Source organism: Pelodiscus sinensis, chromosome 26 (genome assembly GCF_052426305.1).
Source record: "Pelodiscus sinensis isolate ZL-2025 chromosome 26, ASM5242630v1, whole genome shotgun sequence".
In the NCBI taxonomy this organism is placed as follows: Eukaryota; Metazoa; Chordata; order Testudines; family Trionychidae; genus Pelodiscus; species Pelodiscus sinensis.
Genome location: NC_143077.1, coordinates 11,534,355 through 11,550,687, shown reverse-complemented (window position 1 = coordinate 11,550,687; position 16,333 = coordinate 11,534,355). Strand labels below are relative to the sequence as shown.

At 48.8% G+C, this 16,333-nt stretch overlaps 1 protein-coding gene across 3 annotated transcripts in view; it reads left to right on the top strand.

Annotated features, from left to right (window-relative positions):
• MTF1 (metal regulatory transcription factor 1) overlaps window positions 1–16,333 on the top strand; it is a 39,289-nt gene that overhangs the window by 7,455 nt on the left and 15,501 nt on the right. For all 3 annotated transcript variants that reach the window (XM_075908516.2, XM_075908517.2, XM_006134245.4), the window contains exons 3-5: window positions 9,133–9,371; window positions 10,038–10,169; window positions 10,685–10,758. In XM_075908516.2, the coding sequence (XP_075764631.1) occupies window positions 9,133–9,371; window positions 10,038–10,169; window positions 10,685–10,758 (445 nt within the window). The remainder of the gene's footprint in view (window positions 1–9,132; window positions 9,372–10,037; window positions 10,170–10,684; window positions 10,759–16,333) is intronic.

Sequence of the window (16,333 nt, the reverse complement as noted above, 5' to 3'; positions counted from 1 at the left end):
AGTTAAATATTTTCCACGCTATTCAGAGTTCTTCAATGTGTGATGCTTTTCCTAACTTCCCTTTTCCCTAGAGTTACTGTACTACCAGCACTTGGTAACTACTCTTTTTTTTTTTTTTTTTTTTTAAATCTAATGCCTGTGATACCTAAGGGGTTTGTCTTGTTTTTACACTTTGGTACCACTCGTGTAGTTTGTGACGCTCCGGGCTTTTTGACTTTGAAAAGCAGGCATTCATTGAATCCTAGAAATATAGAACTAGGAAGGATCTCAGTTATCAAATCCTGCTCCCTGCATTGGGGCAGAATCAAGTAAATCTAGACCATCTTTGACTAGTTTGACCAACCTGTTTCTTAAAAACTTCCAGTGTTGAGGAGTCGAGTCAACAATCTCTACTGGAAGCTATTCCAGTATTTAACCACCCTTAGAGGTAGAAAACTTTTCAAAATATCTAACCTACATTTTCCTTTCTGCTGATTGAGTGTGCTTACAGGGTAATGGTTAACTGGTACCCAGGGAGCAGCCTGTGAGAGAAGGGCTGCTCTAGTCCTGCTGGGCCCCCACATGGGACTGCTGGTTCTGCTGACCCTGTCCACATTTAACTGGTTAACTAATTAAATGGGATTTTACATCCCTACTCCAAATTCTCTTCAGCAGCATGACCACCTAGCTAGTTATTCGTCATTTTGTAGTTTTGCCTTGTCCTTATTGAATTGTTGAGTTTCTATTAATTCTTCAGTATATCATGATCAGTTTGAATTCTAATCCTGTCCTCCAGAGTACGTACAACTCCTCCAAGCTTGGTGTCATCTTGTACTCGTCACTCTACTGAATTGTCGTGGACCTAGGACTGACACCATTATGTGTACTAGGGATGTTGGGGTATGCCTGCACTACAAAGTTAATTCGAATTAACAGCTGTTAGTTTGAATTAATTTTCAGAGCATCTATACATGCAAACTGCTAGTTCGAACTTAATTCGAACTAGCGGAGTGCTTAATTTGAACTAGGTAAACCTCATTCTACGAGGACTAACGCCTAGTTCGAATTAAGTAGTTCGAATTAAGGGCTGTGTAGCCACTTAATTCGAACTAGTTGGAGGCTAGCCCTTCCCAGCTTGCCCTGGTGGCCACTCTGGGCCAAACCAGGGAAACTTTTCTGCCCCCCACGGCCCCGGAGCCCTTAAAGGAGCACGGTCTCACTACGGTGCTTGTGCCAGTTGCAAACCTGCCAGCACCCAGCCAGAAGACCTGGCACGGCATGAGCCAGCCACGTGCCTCTTCCCAGGACCAGGCTGGCAGCTCCCAGGAGCCTGCCCAGGGCCACAAGAGGCGGGCGCCCACCTGGTCTAGTGCAGAGATTGTGGACCTCATCGAGGTTTGGGGGGAGGCTTCCAACGTCCATGACCTCTGCACTAGGTACAGGAATGCGGCCGTCTAGGGCAGGATAGCTGCCAGCCTGGCCACCAAAGGCCACATGCAAACCCAGGAGCAGCTTTGCATGAAAATCAAGTTGGTCCAGTGAGACCCCCGACCCTGAGCTTAGAACATAAGAATGGCCGTACTAGGTCAGACCAAAGGTCCATCTAGCCCAGTATCCTGTCTGCCGACAGCGGCCAACACCAGGTACCCCGGAGGGAGTGGACCGAAGACAATGACCAAGCGATTTGTCTCCTGCCATCCATCTCCAGCCTTCCACAAACAGAGGCCAGGGACACCATTCCTACCCCCTGGCTAATAGCACTCCATGGACCCAACCTCCATGACTTTATCTAACTTCTCTTTAAACTCTGTTAGGGTATGTCTACACTACAAAGTTAGTTCGAACTAACTTTAATAGGCGCTACACTAGCACTCCGCAAGTTCGAATTTAATTTGAACTAGCGGAGCGCTTAGTTCGAACTAGGAAAATCTCATTTTACTAGGATTAAGCCTAATTTGAACTAGCTAGTTCGAATTAAGGGGTGTTTAGCCCCTTAATTCGAAGTAGTGGGAGGCTAGCCCTCCCCAGCTTTCCCTGGTGGCCACTCTGGCCAACACCAAGGAAACTCGTCTGCCCCCCTCCCGGACCCGGACCCCTTAAAGGGGCACGGGCTGGCTACGGTACCCGTGCCAGGTGCAAGCCTGCCAGCACCCAGCCAGCAGACCCTGCACCTGGCACGGATCGAGCCACCCACCCGATGTCCCTCCAGCCCTCCCCCTCTTCCTGGGACCAGGCTGGCGGCTCCCGGGAGCTTGCCCGGGACCGCAAGAGGCGGGCACCCGCCTGGGCTAGTGCGGACACCACACTAGGCACAGGAAAGTGGCTGTCTAGGGCGGGAGAGCTGCCAGCCTGGCCACCCAGGAGCAGGTGTGCATGAAAATCAAGGTGGTCCACTGAGATCCCCGACCCTGAGCTTACAATGGCCGTACTGGGTCAGACCAAAGGTCCATCTAGCCCAGTAGCCTGTCTGCCGACAGCGGCCAACCCTAGGGACCCTGGAGGGGATGGACCAAAGACAGTGACCAAGCCATTTGTCTCGTGCCATCCCTCTCCAGCCTTCCACAAACCTTGGGCAGGGACACCACTCCTATCACCTGGCTAATACCACTCCATGGACCCAACCTCCATGACTTGATCTCACTTCCCTTTAAACTCAGTTCTAGTTCTAACCTTCACAGCCTCCTGCAGCAAGGAGTTCCACAGGTTGACTCTTTGCTTTGTGAAGAACAACTTTCTGTTACTAGTTTGAAGCCTGCTACCCATTCCTTTCCTTTGGTGTCCTCTAGTCCTTCTTTATGGGAACTAATGGAGAACTTTTCTTTATTCACCCTCTCCACCCAACTCCTGCTTTTAGAGACCTCTATCCTGTCCCCCCTCCGTCTCCTCTTTTCTAAGCTGAAAAGTCCCAGTCTCTTTAGCCTCTCTTCATATGGGACCTGTTCCCAACCCCTGATCATTTTAGTTGCCCTCCCCTCTCCCACCCTTTCTCTTACCTTCTCCCACCTCCTTTTCCCAGTCTCCCCCAGTTTTGTTCAATAAAGAGAGATTCTATTTTTGAACACAATTGTCCTTTATTTTGTACATCAAGAAGAGGGGCTAGGGAAGGGTAAGTGGAAGGAGGTGAGGGAGGAATGGCGTACGCGCCCCCGAAGGGGAGGACTGGGCTGGCTCTGCGGGCTTCTGGGGGTGGAAGCTCTCCTGCAGCCTCCCAATTGCCCCCTCTCCCCAGATGGCAGCCTGCGGCAAGTGCAACCGGTCTGATGGCCGAGTGCTGTGATGTGTCCAGTGTGGGTACTCCGGGCAATCCAAGCCAGGACTGCTTTGCAAGCGGGGCACCCCTGAGAACTGTCTGTCCGGGGTGGGGGTCGGGACCCTTTAAGCACAGCCCTCGGCTAGCCTGAGACAGCATCTCCACGCTCTAAGTCCTCCTCTGATGCCCTGCCGGCACTGCTTCCGGCCATCCTTAAGCCTGGTTCAGGGTCCATTTAATGTGGACATGCTAGTTCGAATTAGCAAAACGCTAATTCGAACTAGTTTTTTAGTCTGGATCCGTTAGTTCGAATTAGCTTAGTTCGAATTAACATTGTAGTTTAGACATACCCTTATAGTTCTAGCCTTCACAGCCTCCTGTGGCAAGGAGTTCCACAGGTTGACTATGCGCTGTGTGAAAAAGAACTTTCTTTTATTAGTTTGAAACCTGCTACCCATTCATTTCATTTGGTGTCCTCTAGTCCTTCTATTATGGGAACTAATGGAGAACTTTTCTTTATTCACCCTCTCCACACCATTCATGATTTTATAGACCTCTATCCTATCCCCCCTCGGTCTCCTCTTTTCTAAGCTGAAAAGTCCCAGTCTCTTTAGCCTCTCTTCATATGGGATCTGTTCCAAACCCCTAATCCATTGTAGTTGCCCTTTTCTGAATCCTTTCCAAGACCAAAATATCTTCTTTGAGGTGAGGAGACCACATCTGTACACAGTACTGAAGATATGGCGTACCATAGTTTTATACTTCCCCTCCTTCCCCTGGTTTCCCCCCTTCCAGCTCCCTCCTCCCAGGTTTCCCCCTCCCCTCTTCCACCTTCTCTCTTCCCCTCTCCCACCTCCTTTCACCAGTCTCCCCAGAGGTTAATCCTCCCTCCCCCTCTGCCCCCAGTTTTGTTAAATAAAGAGAGTTTTTATTTTTGAACATACGTGTCCTTTATTTTTTACATCAGGAAGGGGGGCTAGAGAGGGGTAAGTGGAAGGAGGTATGGGAGGAATGGGGCACGAGCCCCCGATGGGGAGCACTGGGGTGGCTCTGCGGGCTCCTCGGGGTGGAAGCTATCCTTCAGGGCCTCCTGGATCCTGACAGACCCCCGATTGACCCCCCCCCCCCCGATGGCAGCCTGCGGCAAGTGCAGCCGGGCTGATGGCCGAGTGCTGTGATGTGCCGAGTGTGGACACTCAGGGCACTCCAAGACAAGACTGCTTTGTTGTCCCTCATAGAGTTAGACAAGCAAGCGGGGAACCCTGAGAACTGTCTGTCCGGGGTGGGGGTCGGGTCCCTTTAAGCACAGCCTTCGGCTAGCCTGAGGCAGCAGCTCCACACTCTAAGTCCTAACCTGATGCCCTGTCAGCACTGGTTCCAGCCAACCTTAACTTGGGTTCAGAGTCCACTCAATGTGGACATGCTATTTTGAATTAGCAAAATGCTAATTCAAATTAGTTTTTAGGTCTAGATGCACCAATTCAAATTAGCTTAGTTTGAATTAACTAATTCGAATTAAGTTAGTTTGAAGTAGTGCTGTAGTGTAGACATACCCTTAGTTATCGGGTAGTTGAATAGTTGTGTTAATGCATAAAATCTCCCTGTGTGCTCCCAGCCCCACTCCCAGGGAGCCCTCTGTCACCCTGTGCTGCTGCCTATGTATCAGAGACAGTACTGTGGGATGGCAGGGGAGCTGGTCCCTAAGGGGAGCCAGTTTAAAAACCAGCTCCTCACAGACGGGCTGTCTGCCACCCACCCCTTGCTGCTGCCTCTGATAGAGGCAGCAGTGCGAGGTGACAGCAGGCCATGTCCACAGGAAGGTCGGGCCAGGCACGGACAGGGGCTGCTACCACAAAGCAGCCTCTGCCCATGGTAGGCCCAGGCTCACTGCGGATAGAGGCTGCTCAGGGAGATGCGGAGCAGCTCCTGTCCTCAGGGAGCTCAGACCACCTGCGGACAAGGGCTGCTGCCCCCCTTCTTACCTGCTGCTGCCTCTGATCCCCCCCCCCCCCTGCTTCTGATACAACAGCAGCAAGGGGGCAGAATGCGAGTAGTTGACTACTCATTTACATCCTTAATGTGTACTCTCCTGGTATGATTGAGCCACTGAGCTTCCAAAATCCAACTAGAATTTTCAGAGGTGCTCCACTCTGACCTAAATGTTCTTATCACATGCAGTAATAAGACACTCTGAGTCAAAAGCTGCATGCTTTTGAAAATCCCTCCTCAAGCTCCTGTTTAAAATAACTGATTAAAATTTCCTGAAAAACAGCATATTGTATACAAGAAGCTCTGTTGCAGCTTTGGATAGGGGACACTACTTACAGAATATTTTTTAGAGACTGATTTTAATTTTGTGTCTTTGATTGTTTCTAATACTAAGCTCAGGTGTTTTATATGAAACATTCTGAAAGCTATGGCCATGTGTGCACTATGGCCGTGTGTGCACTTACTCTACATGTGTATGAATCTGCTTCAAATCTCCTCCCTTTATTTGAGGCTAAAGGGTTTAAACACATCACTGATGCTTTTAAAAGGGCAGGGGGAGATTCCATAAACAGTATGCCAAGCTCATCTCCAAATACTAACAAAAGGGCTTTTACAGTAGGCATGGTCTATTATCTGTACCGAAGACTCAACTGCTCATTTAATTTATACCAAATACAATGCAAAGCATGAACCAGATGCTTTCATTTCTGGTAGGACTTCCAGGAGCTTTCAGTAGGTTCTTGACCAGTTGTGCTATTGGTTAGTATTTTTGGTGCTAAAATTGTGCTGTTTGTCACATTCACCCAATTTCCAATGTTGGTTACCTTGCTTCACTCAAAGCAGCATCAACATACGTTTGCAGCCTGATAATATACCCATAAATCTGTCCCTCTTCGTTTCTTAACCTCCAGTGACAGCGAGGAAGCCTGAGGCTAAATCTATACCACAGAGTCTTGTCCGACAAAAATTGCCTTTGGTGACAAAACAGTGAGAGCATGCACACTGCAATGCAATTATTGTTAGGAAAAACACCCAATTTTGGTGACAAAAAACTTGCATCCCTATAAGAGAGTTCACGGTCAGAGAAAAGCAGCAAGTTCTTCCTTGTGTATTGTAGCTTTGCTCTGTTTTTAGAAATGTTTCTAAACCTCTGTTGGAATACTGCATTTCCATGTGCCAGCTGCCTAGACAGTGCACTGGGGCTCTAGAAATATTTTATGACTGGTAGGGGTTCTTAGCCAATGCAGTCAAATTAAAATTATCAATATGATAATTAGCATTGACGGGATTTTGTGCAGAAGCTTGTTAGGACGTCTTTCAAATTTAATCGGACATGAGTCAGGTGATCCAAACAGCTGTTTGGGAATTCTGGTTCAGGGATCCATGCCGCTGGTCCTCCACCGGGACTCTCTGGTCCTGCAACATCAGAGACCAGACCATGGATGTTCCCAGACCAGAGAATCCCAGTTAAGAGAGTTTCAGCCTGTAGCAAATGTACCTGGTGTTGCTTGGGTCATTAAGGAGGGGCTCAGTGCATGAGGCTGTAGGTGTGGAGATATGCAGGAGTCAGGGCAGGGGCTTGGGCCTTGCAGCTGATCTAGGAGGGTTGAGAGGCTCTGGGAGCTGGCTCTGGCTTGCAGCTGCTCGGGGGGCAGCCTCTGGGGAGGTGGCCCCAGTATTCACCTGCCTCCCCCCACCCTGCAGCCTGACTGGGACAGAGGGGGGCCAATTCTCCTTTGGAACTGCAGCTGCTCTGGAGGGGTAAGGCTGTGGGGGCTGGCTCTGGCCTCCAGAAGCACCCCTCTCCCCCAGCCCTCCAGCTGGTTCGGAGGAGGCAAGGTTCTGGGAGGCTGCCTCAGGCCAGTAGCACTCCCCTCTTCCCGGGCCCTGCAGCTTGTCTGGGGAGGTGTGAGGGTCCACAGGCTGGCCCTAATCTGCAGCTGGTCCCCTGACCTGCAGCTGGTCCCCTGACCTGCAGCTGGTCCAGGGGCAGCATATCCCTACCTCCCTCTGTCTTGCAGTACGTCTGGGAGGAAGGCCGGCGGGGGAGGGCGGCAGGGAAGGGGAAGAGCTGAGCCTCTGGGCACTGGCCCTGGCCTGTAGCTGTCCCCTCTGGCCTCGCAGCTGGTCCAGATGGGGGGCGGGGATCTGTCCTCCCGGAGGAGGGAGCTGGGACTGGTTCTGGCTTCTTCTGGATCGGGTTGGGTTGATTCCCTCCAACACTGTGTTTGGAGTAGGGGAGCCACTTACCAGCTCCGTTGGCTGGTGACATGCAGAGCCTTGTCTGCAGCTGGCCACTGTCTTACTGGCATGGTTGCCCTCAGTGGTTACTCTACACTATAACTGTCCCCTGTGCTTGCTGCCCACAGTGGTCACTGAGACTATAGCTACACAGCAAAGAAAAGTCGGAAAAAGATATGCAAACTGCAATTTGCATATCTTTTTCCACTTTTTTTCTGAAAGAGGCTTTTCCAAAATTTGGCCCATCTACACAGGGCCAAATTTCAGAAAAAACTCCTCTTTGAGAACATCCCTTATTTCTCTCACTGAGAGGAATACAGGGATGCCGAAAACACGTCTGCTTTTTCAGAAACTATTCTGAAGTTAAGAGGGTTCAGAAACTATTCTGAAAAAGCAGACGCATGTGTTGGTATCCTGGAAAAGCTCTGCAGGGTAGACATAGCCTCAATATCATATCCCTCTTCTCTGCCTCCTCCCTTTTCATGGTCTGGAAAACAGTCCCAGTCCTATGTCCTGTTTTCCTGGCACAACCAAACATTGACCTTGCTTTAAGCTGGGATAAGAGGAAGCCTCCTACCAAATTTGGTGGCCTTTTAGCTATTACTATTTAGGAGTTCATGAACAAATGGACTCTCAGACAGATGAACTCATAGATAGACTGGCATTGGCTTCTTCCCAGTTAGATCTCTGCAAACTTTTGCTTCATTGAGCTGATATTCCCAGTTAGTTGGTAGTATTATCACATAGACCCTATTGGGGCAAAGAAAATGCCCCAATTTTACATTAGTTCTATAAATTATAAGAAAATATGGACTAGATGGAGCAAAGCAGTCTATAATTCACAGTAACTTGTAAGAAGTCCAGTTCCTGAGTATATTGGAGGAGCATAGTGCAGAGTTATCCTTCTGTCCTGGGCTTTTACTCCTCATAGGGTATGTTTGGTGAGTTTTGAATTATTACAGACTGCAGGGTTGCTCTTTCTGGACTTGCTAATGTGCATTTGAAATTAGACATTTGTCTTGGTTAACAGACAGCTGAACACTTTTGAAGACTTTGAATGTAAATTTAGACACATTATTTTTATTAAAAACAAGCGAGAGTGAGTAAATAGCAGTATTTTCTTAGACTCATAGTTCTGGGAAATGCTGAGCAACTACACTTCACCCTGAGGAGTTTCATGGAAGTTAAGAGGGTTCAGCACTTTGGTGGATCAGGTTAGAAAAGTATGTGTCTGTCTGCCTCTTCCCTTAAATGTTCTACTATAGTAGAATGCCCATTGCTAAAAGCCAAGTTTATTTTAATTTGGAATGCATATGGGGATTTAATCCTTCATTTTGATGTATCATCACCCTAGACACATGTTCCTTTATTAATTAAACTCTGAAAACTACTATTTCTGTAGGTTTGCCTTTGTTTTTTTCCCCTGTAACTCAATGGAAGGGCAAAATGATTTGGTACTTAAATTAAAAAAATTAATCTGTTAATTAAAAAAATACATTGGTATCATTCTGGGATCAAACCTGGCTCCTCCTCATCTTTAATTAGAACAAATGAACCAGGCAATGAACCATATCAGAGCCAATACCCTGGCTTAGATCCCCAACGTGCTAAAAACTAGATTTGGTGGAATCATGCATTTTGTAGACTTAAACTCTGCAGCATTTTTCTCATAGGTTAAGAGATACCAGTGCACCTTTGAGGGCTGCCCTCGCACCTATAGCACGGCTGGAAATCTGCGGACTCACCAGAAGACACATCGTGGAGAATACACATTTGTCTGCAATCAGCAAGGTTGTGGCAAGGCCTTCCTTACCTCCTATAGTCTCAAAATCCATGTTCGAGTGCACACTAAGGAAAAGCCGTTTGAGTGTGACGTGCAGGGCTGCGAAAAGGCATTCAATACGCTGTATAGGTAAGAGCCCCTCCAGGCATCTCTGTTTTGCATGGCAGACGCTTACCACTGTTTTTCCTATCAAATTCAGTTTTTGTTTGAGCTCCCTAGCTACAGCTATTGGGGTTGGGTCCTTCTCCCAGCTCCAGATCTAATTCTGCTATAGAATCTTAAATCAGCATGAAGGTCCACTTTCATCAGTACCAACGACTGGGAGAGCCGCATTTGTGATATTATCATTGATTATTTGTGTTAAAGTAAATGTAATGCTATTTGCACTTGACACTGTTCAGTCATCTAGAGCTTTCAGATTTTTTGATTTGCGTACTTCAGTCCTTAAACTTATCCGTATCAGAATTTATTAACAAACACACCAGAATTTAAGCCTTTGAATCTGTCTTGTGGTCCTTGTTGTTTGGTAATGTTCCTACCTGAGGCTAATGAGCCAATGTTCTCTCTATTCTACAGATGGATGGAAAAAATTAAACTTTATGTGCATCAAAACATGTGCAGATGTGCACCACCAATAGAAACACATGCTGCCAGCTGTGGGTGCTCTGGGCACTCTGCTAATCAGCTGGGTGACATTTGAATCTCGTTTGGGCATCCACCCAAGCGCTGAGCTTACAGGGAACACTTGCCATTACTGTGCTGCAGGTGCTAAGATTTATTTGGAATGCTTTGCAGGTTGAAAGCACATCAGAGGCTTCACACAGGAAAAACATTTAACTGTGACAGTGAAGGCTGCAGTAAATATTTCACAACGCTCAGTGATCTTAGGAAGCACATTCGAACACACACAGGAGAAAAGCCATTTCGGTAAGTTGCTAGACTAGACAGTTTTCTTTCCTGTGGGGAGAATGACAGGTGATTTTGATAACTGAGAGCATGTGCAAATCATCAGAGTTGCTAAAAAAGAGGCTTATTGTAAGAATTGAGACACAAACTGCTCAAAACATTTTCACTTTTGGTCCAGTGAAGCAGGCTAGGCCCATGAGTGTGTCTGTACTACCACTTCAACTGGTTTGAAGAGGTCTGTATTGCAATTAGCACCCAATTATTCTGTTATCAAGTAGATCAGGCTGGCCAAACTGCTGTGATGAGCAGCACATCTGCAAAATTTGTTGTTTCTTCCCTGCTATGGTGGAAAGTTGAATCCTTAAAAAATGGTGATTGCAATTGTCACATTGTACTCTGGGCATCATGTGTAGCCAGATAACAGTAACTATTAGGAGGTAACAGAGTTTAAATCTGGAGCTTCCTGCCATTCAGTCAGGGAAGCATGACTTCACATTATACCCAATATATACTTTTTGGTTTGGTTCTTCCCTCAGGTGTGATCATGACGGCTGTGGAAAAGCGTTTGCTGCAAGCCACCACCTTAAAACACATGTTAGGACGCATACTGGTAAGTCTGGAGGGATTGCTTCACTAACTGAGCCTATTACATTGATACGGCTTTCATAAGCCTAATCATGCTTATACCTGTAGTCTACAGAGTAGCGCAGAGTGGGCATTTAAGGACATAAACAAATGACATCTGATGGGCAGTTCAGTTTATTCAGATGTAAGGAATAGTAAAAATGATGTCAAGGCACCCTGACATTTAATCTGTTAACATCAGAATACATTCAGCAGCATTTAATAAAAACATTAAAATGGGAATAGGGATGTAAGTGACTAGCCGACTACCCAATTAGCATAAGCTAATGACTCGACCAGTCATTTCCCCCCAACCCTAGCTGCCTCTATCAGAGAGAGGCAGCAACTGGGGGAGCTGGTGTTGGGTAAGCTGCCTTAAAAGCCAGTTCCCCCCAGCACTGTCTCTGGGCATAGGGGAAGCAGAGGTGTAGTGAGGGACCAGGTGCAAGCCAGAAATCATCAGATTCCCAGATCACACTCCGTGCCAGATGCGGTGCCTCTGCTTTTTAAATGTATTAAGAGCTGCCGGTCTCTTAATACATTTAAAGGGCAGAGCTGCAGCGGGGTTAGTTCCCAGCACTGTAGCTCTGCAGTTTTCCCCCCATTATCGACTAATCGAGGAGTTGATGGAAATTTTGTCAACTACAGGCAGTTCCCGGGTTACGTACAAGATAGGGACTGTATGTTTGTTCTTAAGTTGAATCTGTATGTAAGTCGGAACTGGCGTCAGCCACTGCTGAAACTGATCAGTTTCAACAGCAGCTGAATCTGGACGCCAGTTCTGACTAACATACGGATTCAACTTAAGAAACCCAGGCGTCCCCAAGTCAGCTGCTGCTGAAACTGATCAGCGGCTGATTCCAGGAAGCCCGGGGCAGAGCAACTCTGCCTCGGGCTTCCTGTAGTCAGCCCCTGGTCAGTTTCAGCAGCGGCTGACTTGGGGATGCCTGGGGCAGAGCAGCTGGGGTGCTGCTGGGTTGCTCCAGTAGCGCCGAGGAGCGGCGCTACTGGAGCAACCCAGCAGCACCCCAGCTGCTCTGCCCCAGGTGTCCTGATTCAGCCGCTGCTGAAACTGACCAGCAGCGGCTGAATCAGGACGCCTGGGGCAGAGCAGCTGGGGTGCTGCCGGGTTGGTACAGTAGCGCCGAGGAGCGGCGCTGCGGGACCAACCCGGTGGTGCCCCAGCTGCACTACCCCAGGCGTAGGCAAGAAAAGCCTGGTCTGCTGGGGGGGGGGGAATGGGGCAATAGCTGCACCTCCCCCCCCCCCCCCCCCAGCAGACCAGGGAGACACGGGTGGCGGACTGCCCGCGTCCTCCACGGCTTTGCTCCGTCTCCCTGGTCTGCAGGGAGACCGGGAGCAAAGCCTTGGAGCACGCCCGCAGCGGGACAGCCCAGGCGCGCCCGGGCTGTCCCGCTGCGGGCGTGCTCCAAGGCTTTGCTCCCCGTCTCCCTGGTCTGCTGCGGGGGGCTCCCCCCCCCCCCCAGCAGACCAGGGAGACGTGGAGCAGCTTTTCTCGCCCGGAGGACGGGGGCGGCGGGACTGCAGCGCATCTGGGCGTCCCGCCGCTCCAGTCCTCTGGGGCGAGAAAAGCCCCGTTCGTAACTGCGGATCCGACATAAGTCGGATCCGCTTAACTCGGGGACTGCCTGTACTTGATTAGCTGATTACCTGCAATATAATATCCCTAGATGGGAACAAATTAGCTCGGTTATCGTCCAGTGAATCTGCTGCACAAGACATCTTTCCAGTTCCTGTTGCCTCTCAGAACAAATTCCAACCTTCTCCAGAAATCATAGCAAATAAACCAGTAATGTGCCGAAAGTGGTGAACAGTTAATAATTCATTTAATATTTTACAGCTGCTCCCTGAGTTACGACCACCTCCACTTACGACCATCCGCACTTACGACCAAAGTGGTCGTAAATGCAGATCCGAGTAACGAACGGCAATCCGCACATACAAACAGCGCAGTCGCCATCTAATTCTATTGGATCCAAGTTATGAACACTTTGAGTTACGGGCCAAGTGTTGGTCCGTAACTTGTTCGTAACTCGGGGAGTGGCTGTAATTAGAAAACAAGAAAGCCAGCTATCTCGGGATAGTAAGCAATAGGAAAATATCCCTTGAGTTTAAACTTGGCAGCTGTTTTATTTCACCAGCGCACCTCACAAATGCAGTAATAATCAGGGCTTGACAAATGGCAGCAAAACCTAGTTGCCAGCCCTGCACTGCACAGGCACAAGACCCACACTGCGCATGTGCGCGCTGCTGGTGAATGGGGTGATTTGTCGAGCCCTGCTAATAATGATGTGTAAAACTTAAGTCCTCACCAACTCACTTAACAAAATTTGAAGCTTATTTCCAAGCCTATTTCACTTCATCCAGCAACTGACACTAAAGTTGTTTAAGGGGCTGTTCAGACATGTTCTCACAAGTCCTATGTTCATGCTTCACTCTTACAGCATAACATTTAGCAAGAGGGTCTTTATGTGGTAGAATTCAGTCTTCTACCGTGGGCCTTTGTAATGTGGGTATGTTAAGGAAATTCTCTGAGATTTGCTGTTGCAATCTTGTCTTTCTATAGCAAGGTCTTTAAAGATTATATCGTCATAGGAGGTGATGTCTCACTTTTCCTTATCAAGTTTAGGGGGCTTATGATGATTGGGCCTGCAAATGTACCTTAATTGTGAGCCCAACTGTAAAGTGTGTATGAGTTCATAATATTGTCACAGTAACCTATAACAAATGTTGATGGGGGCAAAAAAGGTAGGAAAGCGAGACATACTGGGTTAGTCCAAACAAAAAGGTCTAATGTACTCAAGGACTGTGCTTAAAATGATACATGGTGAACAAGAAGAGTGTAGAACCAGAAATCAAGAAACAAAAATTGCTATTTTGGCTAGTAGGTCCAATTGGTGGACAAAATAACAAGGGGTTGCTTTATTCCACATATCACTTGGATGGGTTCAGTCACAAAGACCTCCTTGGAACTGTCACTTGAAATTCAACTGAGCCTGCCTTTCTGCCCCCCTGTGTTTCCCCAGCTCTATCCTGCTGAGCCAGGCCCTCTGGCCTCCAGCACTAACACAGAGGAGGGTCACAGCCCTTTGCAGTATAAATCAGACACTGAGATCAGCTCACTTCTGGTAGGGCTCATTTAAAGGGGCTTGCCTCAGCACCAGTATTCCCTCTAAGATGGGGCTGGGTGAAAAATGATCTGCAGGCCATATCCAGCCTGCCAAGCAGCTGGATCCAGCCTGTGAGAGTCTCAGCCGGCTTCCTGCCTGCCTGACTCCTGCTCGGCACTCAGGAAAGCTTGCCACAGGACCACGTGTGTGTTTCTGGATGCTGAGAGCCTGGAGGGAGGGAGGGAGGGAGGGAGGGAGGGGAGACAGGCTTCCCATGCTGCCCCCGCTCCCAGAAGCTACCATTGGCCACTTTCAGCCATTAGCAGCTGCCTGTTTCCAGGACAGACAGCATGTGAAAGGCTGCTCATCCCCTTGGCTTACACAGCATTCAGTTCAGAGCAGTAAACATGGCTCCTGCAGCTCCCCGGAGCACATACAGCTTCTGGGGGTAGGGGCAGCATAAGAAGTTGGTCTCCCCGCCCTCCAGGCTTTCAGCACTCAGAAACACACACGTAGTCCTGCAGCCAGCTTTCCTGAGTGCCATGCGGGAGCAGGGCAGGCAATGACCCTGGCTAAGAAACCTGCTGGGCTGTTGGCTGGGAGCCAGGTATGGTCTCCCAGCCAGAGCCTGCTTCTGGCACCACCTTCTCCCTCCCCCAACCCTCTGCCTCCCTACCCCATGTAGCCCAAACCTTCTGTACCAGCCCACATGTGCCTTCCCAAACACTGCATCCCCTGCTACTCCCCTCCTCGGTCACAACCCCCTCCCAGACCTTGCACCCCAATCCGCTATCTCTGGTCACAGCCCAAATTGCTGAACTCCCTGTACTAAGGATGTTAGGGTATGTCTACACTACCACCCTAGTTCGAACTAGGGTGGTAATGTAGGCAACCGGAGTTGCAAATGAAGCCCGGGATTTGAATTTCCCGGGCTTCATTTGCATAAAGCCGGGCGCCGCCATTTTTAAATGTCCGCTAGTGCGGACTCCGTGCCACGTGTAGCCGCGCGGCACGGAGTCCGCACTAGCGGACATTTAAAAATGGCGGCGCCCGGCTTTATGCAAATGAAGCTCAGGAAATTCAAATCCCGGGCTTCATTTGCAACTCCGGTTGCCTACATTACCACCCTAGTTCAAACTAGGGTGGTAGTGTAGACATACCCTTAAAGACTAGTAGACTATCCGATTTCTCCCCTCATTGCTGCCTCTATCAGAGGCAGCAAAGGGGGGGAAAGAGGAGGCACTTCAAAGGGCAGTGCTGCACATCAGCTGTGCGGGGAACTGCCCCTTTGAAACACCGAGGCGACAATTCAAAGTAGCAGCACCGCCTGGAGTCCAGGGTCAGCTGGGGACTCCCCAGCTGATCTGAAGCTCCGTGTGACTTTTCAAATTGGCAGCTCAACATGGAGCCCATGCTCCATGAGTGCGCTCCTGCTGGGCATTCTTGTACATTTCAAAGCTGGCACGCCCACGCGTAGCCCAGAGTCAGCGGGACTTCTTGCAGGCCCTGGGCTGCATGTGGTATTCTGCATTTCGCCTTTGAAATGGACGTTTCAAAGGAGAAATGAGGACGTGCCTATTGACTAGTTGAGTAGTTGATGGAAATTCCTTCGACTACTTGACTAGTAAATTAACCGCAATTTAACATCCTTACCCTGTACTCCTCTCCAGGTTACAACCCCCTCCCAGAACCTGCACTCCCTCCTCTTGCACCCCTCGCCTGGGGCCAGAATCCTTTCCTGCATCCATACCCCTCCCAAGCTCTGCACCCCAAGCTCCTGTCCCAGGTAACAACCCAAACCCCTGTACCTCTACCCCAGGTCACACTCCCCTCCCAGACCCTGCACCCCCTCCTCACCCTAGTCTGTTGCCCCAGGTCATGATCCCCTAGTTCACCCAAACTCCCTCCCAGATTTCACACCACCAGTCTCTTACTCCAAGCTCCCTTCTGCACCCAACTTCCATTAATATAATGGAAGAGTGCGGCCCTCGACCACTTACAAAATTCTTGGTCTCCCTCTCTCCCCTCTCCTCCCCTCTCCCACATAAAAAATTATTGTCCACCCCTACTCTAAGATTTTCCAGCCACGAATGGAGTGAGTTTTGTCTTGCATACCAAAAATGAGATCATTTGCGCTTGTTTTACGGCTACCTACACTGTGGTTAAGATTCATGAAAATGGAGATCCAGTAATTTACATTTTAAAAAATGCCCAGAAATATTCCAGTGTGTACCAGACTAGACAGATAACCTTTTCTCCTTGTAAAACCAGCCCTAAAAATAAACTGTCAGATAAGATCTGAGCCCCCTTTCCACTGCCCTGTGTTAATCAAGCCCTTAATATTGATATGAAGAAAATAATGGTGAGAACATACAGCCTATTTTTGCCTTATTAAGATGAAGAGATTGTCAGAGTTTGGTAACATTTCAG